At 40.8% G+C, this 21116-nt stretch overlaps 1 protein-coding gene across 1 annotated transcript in view; it reads right to left on the bottom strand.

Moving 5' to 3' along the window:
* LOC134614226 (proton channel OTOP1-like) overlaps positions 1–21116 on the bottom strand; it is a 127987-nt gene that overhangs the window by 3187 nt on the left and 103684 nt on the right. The window contains exons 5-6 of the mRNA XM_063457779.1: positions 17009–17139; positions 175–1067 (exon numbers count right to left, since the gene is read on the bottom strand). Coding sequence (XP_063313849.1) covers positions 175–1067; positions 17009–17139 — 1024 coding nt within the window. The remainder of the gene's footprint in view (positions 1–174; positions 1068–17008; positions 17140–21116) is intronic.

The following is a 21116-nucleotide window of genomic DNA, read 5'->3' as shown; positions in this document are numbered from 1 at the left end:
CAGTTGATTTTAATATGAGATGTATTTACTGGGTCTGATACAATGGAATGTACTCTTAAGCCGAATACTCCTTTTTGTTTTTGTCCCACCCCCCACTTACTTTCTGTATCCCAGTTATACTTGCAAAGTCAATAAAACACACATTGGAAGAAGAAAAATTATGTAATAACTTACCGAGATATTGCTGATGAATAGGGCAACTGTAATGTTTCTTAGCACTTGTTTCTTTAATCCACCATTCCCTGGATTTGTATTGTTGCTTGGCATGTGATCAAAAGCAGGAATTGAATTATTTTCTTCTTTTTCTTTTTTGTCAACATTATTATTATTAGATAAAGAACCATTCTCTCGCACATCTGGTCCGCCACACGGTCCTACATGATTATTGTCATCAGATGATGCAAGTTGAGGTTGCTTCATATATATATTGGGAATTGTATCAGTACATATTTTCTCATCCTTGCGGTGTATGTATGTAATTATGAAAAGGTTTTGGATGTACTTTTCAATCAGGACTAAAATAGAATAAGGTAAATTATACCAAGTATAGGTTGGGTGACTTTCAGCGTAAATGACTGCCAAAATAGATCCCCATGATGTGATCCAAGAGCCGCAGGCCGAACCGACTAATAGCTCTTCATCCAGTTTTAAGGATGGACTTTTCTCCACTACTGCAGGATGTCTGTCCAGTCTGTGAAGGATGAGACCAACAACTGCAGCTATGCACATTCCACTCAGCACCACAACAGAATACAAGTAGTAAACAGTTAATGCCGCCTCGCTACTTTGCTTTGAGCGTCCGATGTTGAGCAAATAAAGGACAACAACTCCGATTGTTACAGCCAGGACAATGAGTCCAAAAATAACCCCGACAACCACACCTTGAAATTTTAGATTAGTTTTATGATGGCGATGTTTGATGCTGCGCCCAATATTCTTCCACAGGACATACAACATTGCAGAAGCTAAAATATGATACTCTATGTTGAATGGGTAAACATAATATGTACCTATGGAAAATGCATCACACATACCAGTTGTACAGTTACAGTGTGGGTGGCCTGGATCTGTAAGGGGAACACAAGAAACACACAAAAAAAAGAATGTGATACAATTGTATTTTGTTTAAATGTATAGTTAACTTAATATGCATAGTATTACTGAATAGAAAAAAACATGTAATTTGACAGCAGAGGATATTGTAAAATGGAAAAAGATTAACAGGACATGTCTCTGCCTCCATATACAACTTTTTTTCCATTTCACAGGGCTCAATAGTATACTGTGACAGTCCCTTGTTTTTTAGCGGCCATCAACCAGGCGTTCCATTAACCAATGCAGGCATATGACCCAGTGTGTCTTGCTATTTTGCATACACATTCCATTTGAGACTTAAAGGGACACTCCACTGCCCAAATAAAAAATAAATCAAAGTTACTGTTTAGTGGCTATACCCTAAATAAAAACACATTTAATTAGGTATTTTTTTAATTGGGGGGGTAAATCTGAAAACAGCTTGCAAGACCTGCAGTTCTCTCCCCTGCAGTGCAAGCCTGTTGCCTTTGCAAGCTCTCCCCTTTTAACCCCGCCCAGACTTTCTGTGGCTGTCCAATCACAGACTGCCAATCACTCAATGAGAAGTAAGTCAGGTGCTCTGGGCAATTGCTGCCTCTTGAAGTCAGCTGCATTGAGCTAACGAAACGAGGAAGTAATATTACCTGTTGTGTGCTTGAAAGCCAAGGGGGTGTATACCAGGTTAATTGATAAAAGTGTAAATTTCTATTGAAATCTGCACTTTTTGCAAAATGACACCTAAAGCTTTTTAGCATGTTAAAGGAGTAAGCCTTTAATACTGAAACGCGTTAGCACCTTACACTGCAGTGTGACACTACTTAGATTAAATAGACATTCCACAGAGTAAAAATTTAACTATTTGAATCTATAGATCTGCAGCATTTTTCCCCCCACACACTAGAAATTATAGATCAGCTGTGGGTGTCAGACCTTCCGGCATTCGCTAACCGTGGACTTCCGGGTTCTCGGAGCGCGGCCACTCCCCCTCCTATGACGTGGTCGTTCCCAGGGTTCATAGAGAGTCCGCGTCAACACCACAGTGCTGGATCAACTCGAAAGCTCCCGCGAACTTCAAACTGAATATTTACTTCTACTGTGTATCGGACCCGGACTGTTTAATCATTTACCCTCCTTCTCCTCTCCTACGACCTCGGACTGTTTTTGGATATTCTCTTGCCTGCTGCAACCTCGATTCTCTGTGGAATCTCTATCACCAATTTGGATTATCACTCCTTCATAAGTTAAGTAAACCAGATTGGCTCAAACTTAATATATAACCATCCTAAATCTAAGTGGTTCGCTATCTGCTCCACATCAACTCATAATCTTGTTTCCAACACCTACTTATTAATTATCTGCATCCTAATTTGGAACTTCTCGCTGGTTGTGTTAAATTTACCTTATCCTAAAACAACTTCAAACACCGCTGCTGGTTATAACCTGCCAGGACTTAAAGAGACAGTTCAATTTGATTATCTTTTTTATTTAAAGTAATAAACATTATCAAACTCAGAAATCTGCAGTTGTTTCCATCTTATCAACAATTGAGCGTTACAGATTGATCCAGCCTAATTAATGGATACAGCAGATCTCACTTCTGAAATCACCAGATTAAACCAAAGAGTGGATACTCTCACTCAAGGCATGCAAGATCTACAGATCACCAATGAAAGAATCCTTACTTATGTAAGGGACTTGCAAACCCATACTCCTCACACAGTTACACACTCGGCTAGTGACCCTGCTGTCTCCAACCCCGAAAAATTCTCTGGAGACAGGTCCCAATACCGAGAGTTCATCAATTCTTGCAAGTTGTTGATTGCATTAAAACCCCGATCATATCCCACGGAAAGATCTAAAGTTTGTTCTGTTATTTCATTTTTGAGAGGTGAACCCATGGCCTGGGCTCATTCCTTTCTTGAGAATGATGATCCCATATTGGATTCTCTGGATGAATTCTTTGAAGCCATGTCTCTCCTTTACGAAGACCCAAACAAACAAGCGACTGCAGATTTAACCATTAGAACACTGCAGCAAAGAAACCGGCCTGTTGAAGATTACATTGCTGAATTCAAACGATGGGCACCTGAAACTCAGTGGAATGACATAACTCTACGTAACCAGTTCCGTATTGGGTTATCTGAAGCTGTCAAGGATGAGCTCTCCAGAACTGAACTACCTACTACACTAAATACACTTATTCAACTGTCAATCAGTATCGACAGAAGACTTAGGGAAAGAAAAGCTGAGAAATCACTCACTAGCTCTCTATGGAAAAAACCCTTCACCTCTTCAAAGGCACCGGAGAAACCTATAACTCCCGCTGAACCTATGGAAATAGGGGTTGTGAGAAGTCCTCTTACTCCAGAAGAGAGAACCAGAAGAAGACAACTGAACCTCTGCATGTACTGTGCTTCGCAAGAACATGTGGTCCCAGACTGTCCCCTATTGAAACGTCCAAGAGGCGGTAAGCATGGTTCTACCACGACTGTAATGAGTGTACTTCCTTCTAAACCAACCTCTCATTTCTCCTCTGTCTCTCTCATATTACAGTGGGACAAAGAAAGAATTACGACTAAGGCCATTATTGATTCCGGTGCTAATGGGGTGTTCCTGGACTCATCCTTTGTTACAAAAAATAAAATTCCTTGTGTTCAAAAACGTAATTCCGTCTCTGTCAGAGTTATTGATGGCTCCTTAATATCCTCGGGGCCCATTCGTTCTGAAACTATCCCTTTAAGAACTACTACCAATCATATCCATTCTGAATTTCTTGTTTTTGATGTCATAAATTCTCCTCTTTATCCTATAATATTAGGGATAGACTGGTTACGGACTCACAACCCACTTATTACCTGGGCTCCTTTCTCTCTCACGTTTAACTCTGCATATTGCCAGAGAACATGTCTACAACACATCCCCATTTTGCATGTTACTAGGGAATCCACTATACCTTCCAGCTATTCGGAGTTCGCTGATGTGTTCAGTAAAAAGGAAGCAGAGACACTTCCTCCTCATCGACCCTATGATTGTCCGATTGACCTTGTTCCTGGTGCTCCTATCCCTTTTGGACATATTTATCCCCTCTCTGAATCAGAGCTAAAAACCCTCAAGGAATACCTAGATGAAAACCTCCGGAAGGGGTTCATTAGACCTTCCTGTTCACCAGCCGCTTCCAGCATGTTTTTTGTGAGAAACAAGGACCAGACTATACGCCCCATCATCGATTACAGGTCTTTAAATAAAATAACTATTAAGAATCGTTACCCTCTTCCCCTGATCAATGAGTTGATTGAAAGATTAAGAACAGCTACCATCTACACTAAACTTGACCTTCGTGGGGCATATAACCTTGTTAGAATCAAGGCCAATGATGAATGGAAAACGGCGTTCAGAACCCGATATGGTCTTTACGAATATCTTGTCATGCCCTTCGGGCTATGTAACGCCCCTGCAACCTTTCAGCATTTCATTAACGATATCTTCCGAGATCTCCTAGACGTTTGTGTCATCATTTACTTAGATGATATTCTCATCTACTCCAACAACCTTGAAGAACACAGAAAACACGTGAGATGGGTATTATCCAGATTAAGAACACACAAATTATACGCAAAACCAGAAAAATGTATATTTGAAGTCAATGAAATCACTTTTTTGGGATATGTTATCTCCCCTCATTCAATAAGTATGGATACCTCCAAAATAGATTGCATTGTCAACTGGTCTACTCCTACTAATACTAAAGACTTACAACGTTTTTTGGGATTTGCCAACTTCTATAGGAAGTTCATTAAAAATTACTCCAAGGTTGCTCATCCCCTCAACCTGCTCAATAGCAGTAAACGGTCCTTTGCTTGGAACGAAGAGGCTCAAGCAGCCTTTGATGAATTAAAACGGAGATTCACAAGTGCTCCCATTCTTCAACTACCTAATCCTGCTTTTCTCTACGTCATGGAAACGGATGCTTCTGATACAGCTATCGGGGCTGTCCTCTCTCAACACCAAACGCCTCAAGATCCTCTCCATCCAGTAGCTTTTTTTTCACGATCTTTGTCTCCTGCTGAACGAAATTATCCTGTAGGAGAAAAAGAATTATTAAGTATTAAAGCTGCATTCGAAAACTGGCGTCACATACTTGAAGACACACGCACTCCTGTAATTGTTTATACCGACCACAGGAACCTTGAATATCTTCATTCCAACAAAACACTCTCTGCCAGACAAGTACGCTGGAATCTTTTCTTTTCCCGTTTCAATTTTCAAATCATCTACAGACCTGGATCCAGAAATAAAAAGGCAGATGCCCTGTCCAGAATTCACCAAGATCTTCCTGTAAACGAAACTCAACCTCCTAAAATCATAGGTATTATTTCGTCATTAACTGATGATATTAAACATCTTAAAGAAGAAGATCTTGAACTTCCCAAACAAGACAATCTATCAAAAAAGGACGGGTTGTACTACTTCAAAGACAGGTTATACATTCCTCCCTTGCTTAGGAATAAAATACTCTCCTTGATTCATGATTCCCCTCTGGCTGGTCATCCTGGTACAAGAAAAACACTGGAGCTGTCTAAAAGATATTACTGGTGGCCTCGCCAGGACAGAACCATAGAATCTTATGTCAAAAACTGCCCAACCTGTCTGAGATCAAAATCTGACCATCATCCACCATTCGGTCAATTACTGAGCCTACCTGTTCCAGAAAGACCTTGGCAGTCCATCTCAATGGATTTCTTGGTAGAACTCCCTCCTTCGCAACATCATACCACCATTCTGGTAGTGGTAGACCGTTTCACCAAGATGTCCCATTTTATTCCTTTAAAGAAATTACCCTCTTCATCTGAACTTGCAAAAGTATTCATCAACAACATCGTGAAACTCCATGGTCTTCCTGAAGAAATCATATCAGACAGAGGAACACAGTTCACCTCCAAATTCTGGAATGAGATGTGTTCCTCCCTCAACATTCAACGTAAATTATCTTCAGCCTATCATCCTCAAACCAACGGACAAACAGAGAGAGTTAACCAATGTCTTGAACAATACTTGCGGTGTTATTGCTCTCATTTACAAGATGATTGGATCACGTGGTTACCAATGGCAGAGTTCTCATACAACAACTCGGTACACACTAGTAGCAAAATGACTCCATTCTTCTCAAATTTTGGATTCCATCCTTCTTCATTCCCCGATCAAGGACTTCCTTCTTCTAATCCATACGTCTCCAACCATAACTCGTTCATGTCTGCCCTCTTCCTCAGGTTACGTGATAACCTTAAAAATGCATCATCTGCTCAGAAAAAGTTTTTCGATACTGGTAGACGACCTTCCCCTACTTACAAGGTTGGTGATCTAGTATGGCTCTCTTCAAAAAACATTGTTACCAACCGTCCCTCAAAGAAACTAAGTTCACTCTTCCTTGGCCCTTTTCGTATATTGTCACTCATCAACGAAAACGTGGTTAGATTGAAACTTCCACCTACCATGAAACTGCATCCAGTCTTCCATGTGTCGTTGCTTAAACCACACCACTCCGACCCTTTCATGAGGGATGTTCATACCACTCCTGATCCCATTCTGGTACAAGGTGAAGAGGAATACGAGGTTCAGAGGATTCTCGACTCACGAATCCATCGTGGTTCCTTACAATATCTTGTCCGGTGGAAGGGCTACGGAGTTGACGAAGACTCATGGGTGTCGTCCTCCGCGGTGCATGCTCGTCGACTTATCAACGCGTACCATGCTCGCTACCCATCCAGACCTCGTTGACAGCATCCGGTGGCTGCTTCTTATGAGGGGGGTTCTGTCAGACCTTCCGGCATTCGCTAACCGTGGACTTCCGGGTTCTCGGAGCGCGGCCACTCCCCCTCCTATGACGTGGTCGTTCCCAGGGTTCATAGAGAGTCCGCGTCAACACCACAGTGCTGGATCAACTCGAAAGCTCCCGCGAACTTCAAACTGAATATTTACTTCTACTGTGTATCGGACCCGGACTGTTTAATCATTTACCCTCCTTCTCCTCTCCTACGACCTCGGACTGTTTTTGGATATTCTCTTGCCTGCAGCAACCTCGATTCTCTGTGGAATCTCTATCACCAATTTGGATTATCACTCCTTCATAAGTTAAGTAAACCAGATTGGCTCAAACTTAATATATAACCATCCTAAATCTAAGTGGTTCGCTATCTGCTCCACATCAACTCATAATCTTGTTTCCAACACCTACTTATTAATTATCTGCATCCTAATTTGGAACTTCTCGCTGGTTGTGTTAAATTTACCTTATCCTAAAACAACTTCAAACACCGCTGCTGGTTATAACCTGCCAGGACTTAAAGAGACAGTTCAATTTGATTATCTTTTTTATTTAAAGTAATAAACATTATCAAACTCAGAAATCTGCAGTTGTTTCCATCTTATCAACAATTGAGCGTTACAGAGGGCCATGATTTATATTGCATTAATGCATTGTTGCAGTACTATTTGCATGGTATTTAATCATTGTTTTACATTTTTAATTGATCATTAGAATTCTCATGACAATACAATCATCGAAATTAAAGGTGGGGCAGAAAAGATGTAAATGGTATATCCAAATATAATGACAAGTTTTGAAATAAAAAATAATTGTAAAAGAAGAGACAATACGAGGGCAGGGAAGGTTTGCATGCCAAAGAAATGAGCGTTGAAGAGGACATTTGTAAGTAGAGCAGTTCAGGTGTCCCATACCTTGTGAAAGTATCTAAGACGTTAAAGAAAATAGGAGAGAAATAAAGAAATGCAGTACATATAGTGTAAATGTTCACTGGTCCCAAGCAGTTCAGTAGATTTGGATATATACAGTATATACTGTATGCATTGGGGCTGATGTGCACTATGGTCGTTGCTGCCGACCAACAGCGATGGGAGTTTGAGTGCAGGACCTGTTTTCTTGTATTTGTATTCACTTTTTGTATCACACAGCTATGTTACAATACTGCCGCCCATCCCATGTGTTCCCTATTATGGGTTAATAAGTATATAGGGGTGTATATAAAAAATACCCCTTTCTGTCTCATTAGAGATATCTTTGCCAGGAGCTCAAGGAAGCAGGCTGAAGCGTCAGTGTTAGGAACCGCTTGGGGGGGTCTGCTTTGACGTTGGCAGGCGGGCATTCCCTCCAATGGCCATTGGAGTAACTAAATAACCTCCATTTGTTCAAATATACATAGGGATTAAGGAGAGAGCGCGGGTAACTTTTTTTTTTTTTTACTGTATGTATTGGGGCTGATGGTTTGGGGTCGTTTCTGCCGCCCAACAGTAATGGGAGTTTGAGCGCAGGACCTGTTTTCTTAGATTTGGATATATATTCCAGTTTTCGGTATCTTAGGAATTGTGATCTTTGGCGGGGAATGCTGGCAATACAGAGAAGAGAGGCTGTATTTTTATTAGACTTGCGCACTTGCTTTTTCCCAAACTGAAATTCGATCAGCCTCGCTACTTTGCTTTGAGCGTCCGATGTTGAGCAAATAAAGGACAACAACTCCGATTGTTACAGCCAGGACAATGAGTCCAAAAATAACCCCGACAACCACACCTTGAAATTTTAGATTAGTTTTATGATGGCGATGTTTGATGCTGCGCCCAATATTCTTCCACAGGACATACAACATTGCAGAAGCTAAAATATGATACTCTATGTTGAATGGGTAAACATAATATGTACCTATGGAAAATGCATCACACATACCAGTTGTACAGTTACATCACACAAAAAAAAGAATGTGATACAATTGTATTTTGTTTAAATGTATAGTTAACTTAATATGCATAGTATTACTGAATAGAAAAAAACATGTAATTTGACAGCAGAGGATATTGTAAAATGGAAAAAGATTAACAGGACATGTCTCTGCCTCCATATACAACTTTTTTTCCATTTCACAGGGCTCAATAGTATACTGTGACAGTCCCTTGTTTTTTAGCGGCCATCAACCAGGCGTTCCATTAACCAATGCAGGCATATGACCCAGTGTGTCTTGCTATTTTGCATACACATTCCATTTGAGACTTAAAGGGACACTCCACTGCCCAAATAAAAAATAAATCAAAGTTACTGTTTAGTGGCTATACCCTAAATGAAAACACATTTAATTAGGTATTTTTTTAATTGGGGGGGTAAATCTGAAAACAGCTTGCAAGACCTGCAGTTCTCTCCCCTGCAGTGCAAGCCTGTTGCCTTTGCAAGCTCTCCCCTTTTAACCCCGCCCAGACTTTCTGTGGCTGTCCAATCACAGACTGCCAATCACTCAATGAGAAGTAAGTCAGGTGCTCTGGGCAATTGCTGCCTCTTGAAGTCAGCTGCATTGAGCTAACGAAACGAGGAAGTAATATTACCTGTTGTGTGCTTGAAAGCCAAGGGGGTGTATACCAGGTTAATTGATAAAAGTGTAAATTTCTATTGAAATCTGCACTTTTTGCAAAATGACACCTAAAGCTTTTTAGCATGTTAAAGGAGTAAGCCTTTAATACTGAAACGCGTTAGCACCTTACACTGCAGTGTGACACTACTTAGATTAAATAGACATTCCACAGAGTAAAAATTTAACTATTTGAATCTATAGATCTGCAGCATTTTTCCCCCCACACACTAGAAATTATAGATCAGCTGTGGGCCATGATTTATATTGCATTAATGCATTGTTGCAGTACTATTTGCATGGTATTTAATCATTGTTTTACATTTTTAATTGATCATTAGAATTCTCATGACAATACAATCATCGAAATTAAAGGTGGGGCAGAAAAGATGTAAATGGTATATCCAAATATAATGACAAGTTTTGAAATAAAAAATAATTGTAAAAGAAGAGACCATACGAGGGCAGGGAAGGTTTGCATGCCAAAGAAATGAGCGTTGAAGAGGACATTTGTAAGTAGAGCAGTTCAGGTGTCCCATACCTTGTGAAAGTATCTAAGACGTTAAAGAAAATAGGAGAGAAATAAAGAAATGCAGTACATATAGTGTAAATGTTCACTGGTCCCAAGCAGTTCAGTAGATTTGGATATATACAGTATATACTGTATGCATTGGGGCTGATGTGCACTATGGTCGTTGCTGCCGACCAACAGCGATGGGAGTTTGAGTGCAGGACCTGTTTTCTTGTATTTGTATTAACTTTTTGTATCACACAGCTATGTTACAATACTGCCGCCCATCCCATGTGTTCCCTATTATGGGTTAATAAGTATATAGGGGTGTATATAAAAAATACCCCTTTCTGTCTCATTAGAGATATCTTTGCCAGGAGCTCAAGGAAGCAGGCTGAAGCGTCAGTGTTAGGAACCGCTTGGGGGGGTCTGCTTTGACGTTGGCAGGCGGGCATTCCCTCCAATGGCCATTGGAGTAACTAAATAAACTCCATTTGTTTAAATATACATAGGGATTAAGGAGAGAGCGCGGGTAACTTTTTTTTTTTTTTACTGTATGTATTGGGGCTGATGGTTTGGGGTCGTTTCTGCCGCCCAACAGTAATGGGAGTTTGTGCGCAGGACCTGTTTTCTTAGATTTGGATATATATTCCAGTTTTCGGTATCTTAGGAATTGTGATCTTTGGCGGGGAATGCTGGCAATACAGAGAAGAGAGGCTGTATTTTTATTAGACTTGCGCACTTGCTTTTTCCCAAACTGAAATTCGATCAGTACGTCATCCGAATTCCATATCTCTGAAAAACTATATTGCCAAATTACTAATAAAAGGAACTGAACAATGGACTGTTTCATTTGTGATTTGTGTACCAAATGCTCAAAAGTAACCAAACGATCATCATATGGGTGAATGTTGACCAGTAAAATATACAGGGAGTGCAGAATTATTAGGCAAATTGTATTTTTGAGGATTAATTGTATTATTGAACAACAACCATGTTCTCAATGAACCCAAAAAACTCATTAATATCAAAGCTGAATAGTTTTGGAAGTAGTTTTTAGTTTGTTTTTAGTTATAGCTATTTTAGGGGGATATCTGTGTGTGCAGGTGACTATTACTGTGCATAATTATTAGGCAACTTAACAAAAAACAAATATATACCCATTTCAATTATTTATTTTTACCAGTGAAACCAATATAACATCTCAACATTCACAAATATACATTTCTGACATTCAAAAACAAAACAAAAACAAATCAGTGACCAATATAGCCACCTTTCTTTGCAAGGACACTCAAAAGCCTGCCATCCATGGATTCTGTCAGTGTTTTGATCTGTTCACCATCAACATTGCGTGCAGCATCAACCACAGCCTCCCAGACACTGTTCAGAGAGGTGTACTGTTTTCCCTCCTTGTAAATCTCACATTTTATGATGGACCACAGGTTCTCAATGGGGTTCAGATCAGGTGAACAAGGAGGCCATGTCATTAGATTTTCTTCTTTCCTTTCTTGCCAGCCACGCTGTGGAGTACTTGGACGCGTGTGATGGAGCATTGTCCTGCATGAAAATCATGTTTTTCTTGAACGATGCAGACTTCTTCCTGTACCACTGTTTGAAGAAGGTGTCTTCCAGAAACTGGCAGTAGGACTGGGAGTTGAGCTTGACTCCATCCTCAACCCGAAAAGGCCCCACAAGCTCATCTTTGATGATACCAGCCCAAACCTCTACCTTGCTGGCGTCTGAGTCGGACTGGAGCTCTCTGCCCTTTACCAATCCAGCCACGGGCCCATCCATCTGGCCCATCAAGACTCACTCTCATTTCATCAGTCCATAAAACCTTAGAAAAATCAGTCTTGAGATATTTCTTGGCCCAGTCTTGACGTTTCAGCTTGTGTGTCTTGTTCAGTGGTGGTCGTCTTTCAGCCTTTCTTATCTTGGCCATGTCTCTGAGTATTGCACACCTTGTGCTTTCGGGCACTCCAGTGATGTTGCAGCTCTGAAATATGGCCAAACTGGTGGCAAGTGGCATCTTGGCAGCTGCACGCTTGACTTGTCTCAGTTCATGGGCAGTTATTTTGCGCCTTGGTTTTTCCACACGCTTCTTGCGACCCTGTTGACTATTTTGAATGAAACGCTTGATTGTTCGATGATCACGCTTCAGAAGCTTTGCAATTTTAAGAGTGCTGCATCCCTCTGCAAGATATCTCACTATTTTTGACTTTTCTGAGCCTGTCAAGTCCTTCTTTTGACCCATTTTGCCAAAGGAAAGGAAGTTGCCTAATAATTATGCACACCTGATTTAGGGTGTTGATGTCATTAGACCACACCCCTTCTCATTACAGAGATGCACATCACCTAATATGCTTAATTGGTAGTAGGCTTTCGAGCCTATACAGCTTGGAGTAAGACAACATGCATAAAGAGGATGATGTGGTCAAAATACTCATTTGCCTAATAATGCTGCACTCCCTGTATATAAAATGATGTATATATTTTGCAGGCCACTGACTGGCCAATTTTCATGCTATTTTATTTTGCCTTTAATCGACTTTCTGAATAATTCTCATGGATGAAATTTGGACAAACCAAATTGGGCACATGGACAATATTTGGTCGACTGAACAAAACTTTTGTTTTGGACAAAGGGATTCGCTGTACTGAATTTTTCTGCCGTGCACAGATCTCATTTTTATTATATTTGTATGTCAAAAAAATTTTCTGGCTGGCACAATTTTTGTCTTTCCATAAGAAGTAAAATAGATACATGTAAGAAAACCCAGCATTTCCTGAACTTTTTCGAACAATATTTCGACTATTTCCCCAGTTTTTGTTTATTTGTTCAGTAGTTTCATTATCACCAAAGGAAATCATAAATTACGCGCTCTCCCCATCTTCTTTGCACGAAAGGAGGCAGCAGGACTTGGTCGTCGAGTGTCTGGAACTAAAAACGGGCACTCAACTTCCCGAACACCGGTCAAACTAAACGAACACCTGCTTCCTTTTCCCGAACAGCTAGGAGAGCGCTGTTCGGTAGTTTGGTTCCCACAAACCAGGGGAACAATCACTACTATGAGCCAGAGGGTTCCGTTCATGCATTTGTTTGGTTTTGTGATTTGTCGAAATAGACCGACCGCACAGACTAAATTCATGGAACTGTTTCAGGGCAGGTGCCTCCGTGAAATTCGAAAACCCCTGAACTGATCTGGGTGATTTTTAGATATGTTGGTCACCCAGATCAGAGCTATCAGGAGATATACAGTTATGGGGATCCTGTATGTTTTAGGTTACTTTCTAAGTTTTGGGAAAATTATGTTTTTTCTGCCTGGAGATAATTAAGTTATTACTTTATCTGACCCAATTATCTTCAGGTAGAGAGGAGGGAATTACTTGTTTGTATTGAGATTGTCACTGTTTGTCCCTACACTGTTATTGGCTGTAAGAAGTTGTGTCCCTGTTTTCCACAAGGTCCATGGGTGAGTGCCCCTTGCATGGGAAATTGTATAAAAGCCAGTGTGGTGCCAATAAAGCTTCAGTCTTGTTACACCCTTCATCAAATTTTGGCTGATGTTTGGGTACCTGTTCACTACCTTGGGAGAATCTGCTGGGAAAGCTGTGTCTGATCTGGAGAAAGAGGCGAATGGAAACCCAAACTGCGAGCTATAATCACTAATGCTCATAGCAGTTCCGGTGGAAACAGACAAACCGATAGCTACCACATCAGGGTTCGTTACATTACTAAGTATTACTCATCCATAAAATTGTGGCAATACCATAAAAGGTGCAGGTAGTTTTACATTGTATGTTAAAATTTAAAGCCATAGAAAAGGTAAAGGAACACCCCAAGCACCATAATCACTAGAGTGATGTCTAGGTTATGTTGCCATTACTTGGCGCCCTTCTCCCATTGTAAGAGGTCAAATTATTTTTGTTCTGACCGTTTACCTGTTGTCTAACGGGCACACTCCCCACCTCCACTACAGCTCTCATTTAGCAGAAAACTCCTGCTTAATAACTTCTGTTAGCTCTACTGGACTAAGACATGCAGAACATCAAATGATTGCACAGATAGAGCTCTAGAATGTTTTTTTTTATTTATTTTTTTAAGACATTCCTAAAATGGTTTCATTGCTTAGGCTGGGGCCTGGCACCATAGCCACTACAGAGCCTGGTGTGTGTTTTTTAGCCTTTGATGGATCTGGGGGGAAGTTGGAAATGATATATAACGTGTTGTTTTATTATTCATTTATTTTTTGTAATTTGTAATTTGACATATTTTTCTTATGATTTTGTTTTGTACACATTGTAACATTAAGGGTTGATTTGCTTAGAGAGGGATTGACAGTTCTAAGAGTTAATTCACCTGTGAAGTTTTAGTTTGTTCCCATGTTTGGGATGGGCATTGATGTATTTAAAGGTGGTGTAGGGTGTGTAGTAAATATCTATGATTAAGACCAGCACTGTGTAGGCTGAAACACATTGAGTGACTGTAGGGATTTATTTTTTGTTTTATGCTGAATATTATTGATAAAAGTTCCCTTCCTCATCTGCTGAGATTTGAAATTCTTTCAGTTTTAGAAAAGAAACAAAATAAAGATATTTTACTTGCCCTTAATAGCATGTTTTATCTATATCCATATTATAGCCTTTATCACAATCTATTTATCAATAATTATTGACATGTTGTTGTGCCTAATCATTAAATTCATGAAGCACCAATATCCAAAAAGTAGTGATATTGGTGGGCACACAACCCAGTTCGGATAGAGTACATTGAGTTATAGGAAAGAAAAATCACACAGAGACCAAGTTGAATATAAGAATTCACACTACACTTTATTATTTGAAACTATTTTAACTTGTTGATTTCAAGTTTCCTTGCTCAATTAATACTCAACCCTGCTCGCAGCGCCAAAATGTTGTGCCTAATCATTAAATTCATGAAGCACCAATATCCAAAAAGTAATAATCAATACCTAATAAGGTTTATAGTGATATTGGCGGGCACACAACCAGTTCGGATAGAGTACATTGAGTTATAGGAAAGAAAAATCACACAGAGACCAAGTTGAATATAAGAATTCACACTACACTTTATTATCCACAAAGGGATCTAAGCAAAGTAAGTTTTACTCTCATTTAAGTAGTTGCATGCATTTACTTCAAACAGCTTAGTATCTAGATATATCAGCTTAAGTATACATCACCATTAGAGAAGCTTGGTTGTCTCCTTGCCACACATGACTGGGGAGAACTCAGGCAGTCACTCGGAGAGACCCTCTCTTCTGGGAACAGCAGAAACCAGTAACACGCGTCCGCATTACAGGTGGGTAGTTCTCCAAGTGAGCGCAAGATTCCCTTAGTCTTATACCTGTCTTCAAGGACAGACAGTAGTTCCTTATCAGTGCAGCCCAGCAAAAGACCTTGATACAAGCAGCTGGATGGACCTGGCAGTTGGCCAGTTAAAAAAAAACCACTATTCAACAAATTAACTAACAAAATGAAAATGCAAAAGCAAACAAAATACTACACCCCCTGAGATGATGCTTGTAAGGAATGATCCCCATTGATCAGTTAAATCACTTAAAGGACAAATACATTCCCACTACTCTAATTAGGAGCATGGACACTATAGTGTTAGGCATATCAGTTGTGTGTGTGTATGTGTCTGTGAGTGTATGTGTGTGTGTCTGTGAGTGTGTGTGTCTGTGAGTGTATGTGTGTGTGTCTGTGAGTGTGTGTGTGTATGTGTCTGTGAGTGTGTATGTGTGTCTGTGAGTGTATGTGTGTGTGTCTGTGGGTGTGTGTGTGTATATGTGTCTGGGAGTGTATGTGTGTGTGTCTGGGAGTGTGTGTGTGTGTGTGTATGTGTCTGGGAGTGTGTGTCTGTGAGTGTATGTGTCTGGGAGTGTGTGTCTGTGAGTGTATGTGTATGTGAGTGTGTGTGTGTCTGAGTGTATGTGTGTGTCTGTGAGTCTGTGTGTGTGTGTGTCTGTGAGTGTATGTGTGCACCTGAGTGTGTGTGTACGTGTTTATATATGCATGCAAGTTTTTTTTTTTTCTGGTGGTCGGGTGAGGGTGGAACTCGAGTGAGTTCCCATACTTTATTCCCCAGGACTTGACCCCTGGACCCAAATACATTGTGTTAGCAGTCAAGCTTCAAACGAGATCACAATCATTCCAAATAAAACGTATAAGGACATTAACAAAACCATTGTACACACTTATTGATTTCAAGCAAAAAAGAATTTCCAAATTAAAAAAAAACCACTATTCAACAAATTAACTAACAAAATGAAAATGCAAAAGCAAACAAAATACTACACCCCCTGAGATGATGCTTGTAAGGAATGATCCCCATTGATCAGTTAAATCACTTAAAGGACAAATACATTCCCACTACTCTAATTAGGAGCATGGACACTATAGTGTTAGGCATATCAGTTTGTATTCCTAATGCCACAATGTTCCTATAAGAGAATTTGTCCCCCCTGTACGTTAATTGCCAAGCACATTTATCGAATGATTTTTCTCAAGCACTTGGCTCCTCGTATTTCAGATTGCATAAAATCCAGTTGGAATTCAAAAACAATATCATCCAAAAATCGTCAATACTTATCGACCTCTAGAATTAATTCAGGATCAAACTGTCATGTTCTGAAAAATGGAGCAAAGTACTAAACGTGGAGCAGTTACCATGAGAATCGGTGGGACCAGCCAGATTGTTCCAATGGTGACTACTCTCTATTTACACATTTGTTGCATTTCCTTGAATAGTTCTTCTCTGGATACATTACCCGATTTACTGCACCACACGGTCCAATAATACAGTGCCAACTTCATTTGAGCCTAGGTGTGATCTTTGAATGCCTTTTGTAGTTATTGACGCCCATTGTGTTGTTATGCCTGTACTGTACACCATCATTTAGATTTATTACATTATTTTATCATTTGGATTTACAAAAAAAAAAAAAAACTTTACAACCTCATAAAAAGCCTGTGATCTAATCGCACGTACCAAGAGTTATATTGTTGAATCCAAGGGAGGTCAGCCGTGCCATATGTTCTTCAAGTTGATGTTTTGATTCTGTTGTCACTGCACTTACCCACAGGAGTAAGTTTGTAAACACAGAGTGGATTAATCCAAACCTAACAAAGCAAAATAACAAAAAAGAATGTAATGCAAAAATAAACAAGTCAATTGGAGTTATACATTTTGTGAAACAAATATGAAACACTTAATAGTTGCAATGTGGGTGGGGGTGGAAGACCGGGAGAAGCAACTTTCTTGTGCTTGTGCTTTATCAAGCATAGCCAGATTACCCATTAGGTGGCATAGGCAGACGCTTAGTGCCCAGGTTCAGAAAGGGGCTTTCTAAGCCTCGTGATCTGACCCTGTCTTTGAGGCCCTTTCTGAGCCACCAAGGAGATCAAAAGATATCCCTGTTTCAGGCTGGTGGCCACATTAGGTGATGCAGGGCATCGCTAGGGCCACCCCCTAAGATATCAGGGTTGTTTTTACAACCTGGTTGTTTTATTGTATATTCTACATCCTGGCTTTCTACAACACCCTGCTTTGTTAACCCCCTTAAGGACACAGGCTCAAAAGCTTGTTTTACCCGTAAGGACACAAGCCATTTTTGCATTTTTTGCTGTTTGTGTTCAAATGCAATTTGCATCAGTGTCATTTATTGCACCAACACATATTATATACCGTTTGTTAGAGGGCAAAAAGGGTTTTAATTTGATGTCACATATACATAGATAAATTCTCATTAATTATAAAAAAAAAGCCACAAAATGGGGAAAAAACAAAAGTTTAGTAGCCATCTCAGAAAACAAAATTGCCACAGAGAAGTATATATTTATATAAAGTAGATATCACAGGCTATTTACCTAAGGTTATTTTGACACTTTTAACGTAGCCATTTCATCACCAATCTCTGCTAAATATTGGAGTAAAATTATTTTTTTTCTCTATTTTGGCATATACACATACACATAGGTTTTTGCAATGTGTATTTCGTAAAGCTGGTGTGTGCTATCCCTGTACAGAACCCCATATTGTGTTAAGCTACATCTGCTGAGTATAACGATAACCCTATTGTATGCCTTTGGCACTATTCTGTGAATCTACAATGCCATATAAGAGACAAGACTATTTCAGTTTCTATAGTTAGAATTTTCATAGATGGATTTGACGGGCCTATGTCTTATTTTGGTGTTTGACTATCCAAATAACCCCACAAAGGGCTTTTATTTGCTAAAGCATACCCAGGGTATCTTATATGGCGTATATTGTGCCTTAATTTGCAACAATTCTTTCACCAATTTATGCCAATGTTTGTGGTGAGATAAAAAAATTGCATTTTTACATACATTTTGCATTTTTGCTGAGTATTTTTTACACTTGATATGTGCCACTGTCATAAAATCTCCCAAATTATGCTCAGTTATATCTTCTGAGTAAAACAATATGCCCAATGTATGACCTAGAAACTATTTTGTGAAGTTACAGTGCTGTAAAAGAGACGTGACAAGTTCAGGTTTTGAAGTGTGAATTTCCATGGAGGATTTTGATGCATCCGCGTCCCACTTTGGAGCACTTAGCTCCCACTTAGCAGGCAACATATTACAACTACACCATAAAGGCATACCATTTCTTAAAGAAGACATCCCAGGGTATTTCAAAAGGCATATTTTTCCATTAGCTTGTACTAAGTGTAGTGGTAAGCATTTATTCTGCCTTTTTGACACACAAAGTGAGTATGCACAGTATATTTTGCAAACCTTATGTGTGCTCTGGCTGTATAATACTTCATATGTTGCTCAGTAGAGATGTCCCGAATAGTTTGCTGGCAAATAGTTCCTGGCGAACATAGCTTGTTCGCATTCGCCACAGCGGGCGAACATATGCGATGTTCGGTCCGCCCCCTATTCGTCATCATTGAGTAAACTTTGACCCTGTACCTCACAGTCAGCAGACACATTCCAGCCAATCAGCAGCAGACCCTCCCTCCCAGACCCTCCCACCTCCTGGACAGCATCCATTTTAGATTCATTCGGAAGCTGCATTCTCAGTGAGAGGAGGGACAGTGTAGCTGCTGCTGATTTAATAGGGAAATTGATAGCTAGGCTAGTGTATTCAGTGTCCACTACAGTCCTGAAGGACTCATCTGATCTCTGCTGTAAGGACAGCACCACAAAAAGCCCTTAGGGCTAGAGCATCAGTCTGCTTATTTTTTTTTCTGTGTAATCTAATTGCAGTTGCCTGCCTGCCAGCGTGTGTGTCAGGCTCACATACTGTGCCCACTTGCCCAGTGCCACCACTCATATCTGGTGTCACAATAGCTTGCATTTAAATAAAAAAAAAAAACTTTTTTGACTGTAATATAATAGCAGTCAGTTTACTTCACACGTGTGCGTTTCAGGGCCTGCCAGGGCACAGTGTCACACCAGTGCAACTCATATCTGGTGTAACAGTAGTGTACATTTAAAAAAAAAAAAACGTTATTTACTGTGAAATAATAGCAGTCAGTTTCCTTCACACGTGTGCGTTTCAGGGCCTGCCAGGGCACAGTGTCACACCAGTGCAACTCATATCTGGTGTAACAGTAGTGTACATTTAAAAAAAAACAAACTTTATTTACTGTGAAATAATAGCAGTCAGTTTCCTTCACGCGTGTGCGTTTCAGGGCCTGCCAGGGCACAGTGTCACACCAGTCATATCTGTTGTCACAGTAGCTTGCATGCATAGTACCACTAATCGAAAAAAAAATGACAGACAGAGGCAGGCCACCCCGCAGGGGCCGTCGTGGTCGTGGTGCTGTGATTACCTTTGGCCCTAGAATAATGCCCAGTGTTCAGAGGCCACGTACCCTGAACTCGAAAAGTTCTGAGGACATAGTTGACTGGCTAACACAGGACACCCAATCTTCTACAGCTTCCGCTCGGAACCTTGACGCACCATCCTCCTCCAGCATAGCTTCGGGCACCTCTCAAGTTACCACTCGCCCACCTTCCGCCACCACCAACACTAGCACCACAGCCGCTTCACTTGATCTGTTAGAGGATGCACAACCATTATTGCCAGAGGATGTAGATAACAGGGATATGTCTCAGTCAGGCAGCATTACACACATGGGCGTACGGTGTGATGATGATGATGTTGTACCCGCTGCTGCTTCCTTTGCTGAGTTGTCAGATACAAGTGAAGCGGTTGATGATAACGATGCGTCCATGGATGTCACGTGGGTGCCCGCTAGAAGAGAAGAAGAACAGGGGGAAAGTTCAGATGGGGAGACAGAGAGGAGGAGACGAGTTGGATGCAGGGGGAGGTCGTCACAAGGAGCTAGTGGCACAGTCAGACAGCATGCATCGGCACCCAGGGTCAGCCAGACAGCACGCCAATCAACGCATGCTGTTGCCACCACCAGAATGCCGTCATTGCAGAGCTCAGCAGTGTGGCATTTTTTTTGTGTGTCTGCCTCTGACAACAGCGATGCCATTTGCAACCTGTGCCAAGAGAAACTGAGTCGCGGGAAGTCCAACACCCACCTAGGTACAACTGCTTTGCGAAGGCACATGATCGCACATCACAAACACCTATGGGATCAACACATGAGTACAAGCAGCACGCCTACTCTAAGCTGCCATCCTCCTCCTGGTCCAGCATCTTCAGCCACGTCAACCACTGCTGTCCTCCTTGCCCCCTCTCAACCATCTGCCACTCCGTCTCCCGCCTTGAGCAGTTCCCGCTCATCTGCCCACAGTCATGTGTCTGTCAAGGACATGTTTGAGCGTAAGAAGCCAATGTCAGAAAGTCACCCCCTTGCCCAGCGTCTGACAGCTGGCTTGTCCGAACTATTAGCCCGCCAGCTTTTACAATACAAGCTGGTGGAGTCTGAGGCGTTCAAAAAATTTGTAGCTATTGGGACACCGCAGTGGAAGGTACCCGGCCGAAATTTCTTTGCACAAAAGGCAATCCCCATCCTGTACTCGATTGTGCAAAAGGAAGTAATGGCATGTCTGGCATACAGTCTTGGGGCAAGGATCCATCTGACCACTGATACCTGGTCTGCAAAGCATGGTCAGGGCAGGTATATCACCTACACTACAAACATAGC

This window comes from Pelobates fuscus, chromosome 6 (genome assembly GCF_036172605.1).
Source record: "Pelobates fuscus isolate aPelFus1 chromosome 6, aPelFus1.pri, whole genome shotgun sequence".
Lineage (NCBI taxonomy): Eukaryota > Metazoa > Chordata > Amphibia > Anura > Pelobatidae > Pelobates > Pelobates fuscus.
Note: the sequence above shows the minus strand (reverse complement) of the source record. Positions and strands in the feature narration are given on the sequence as shown.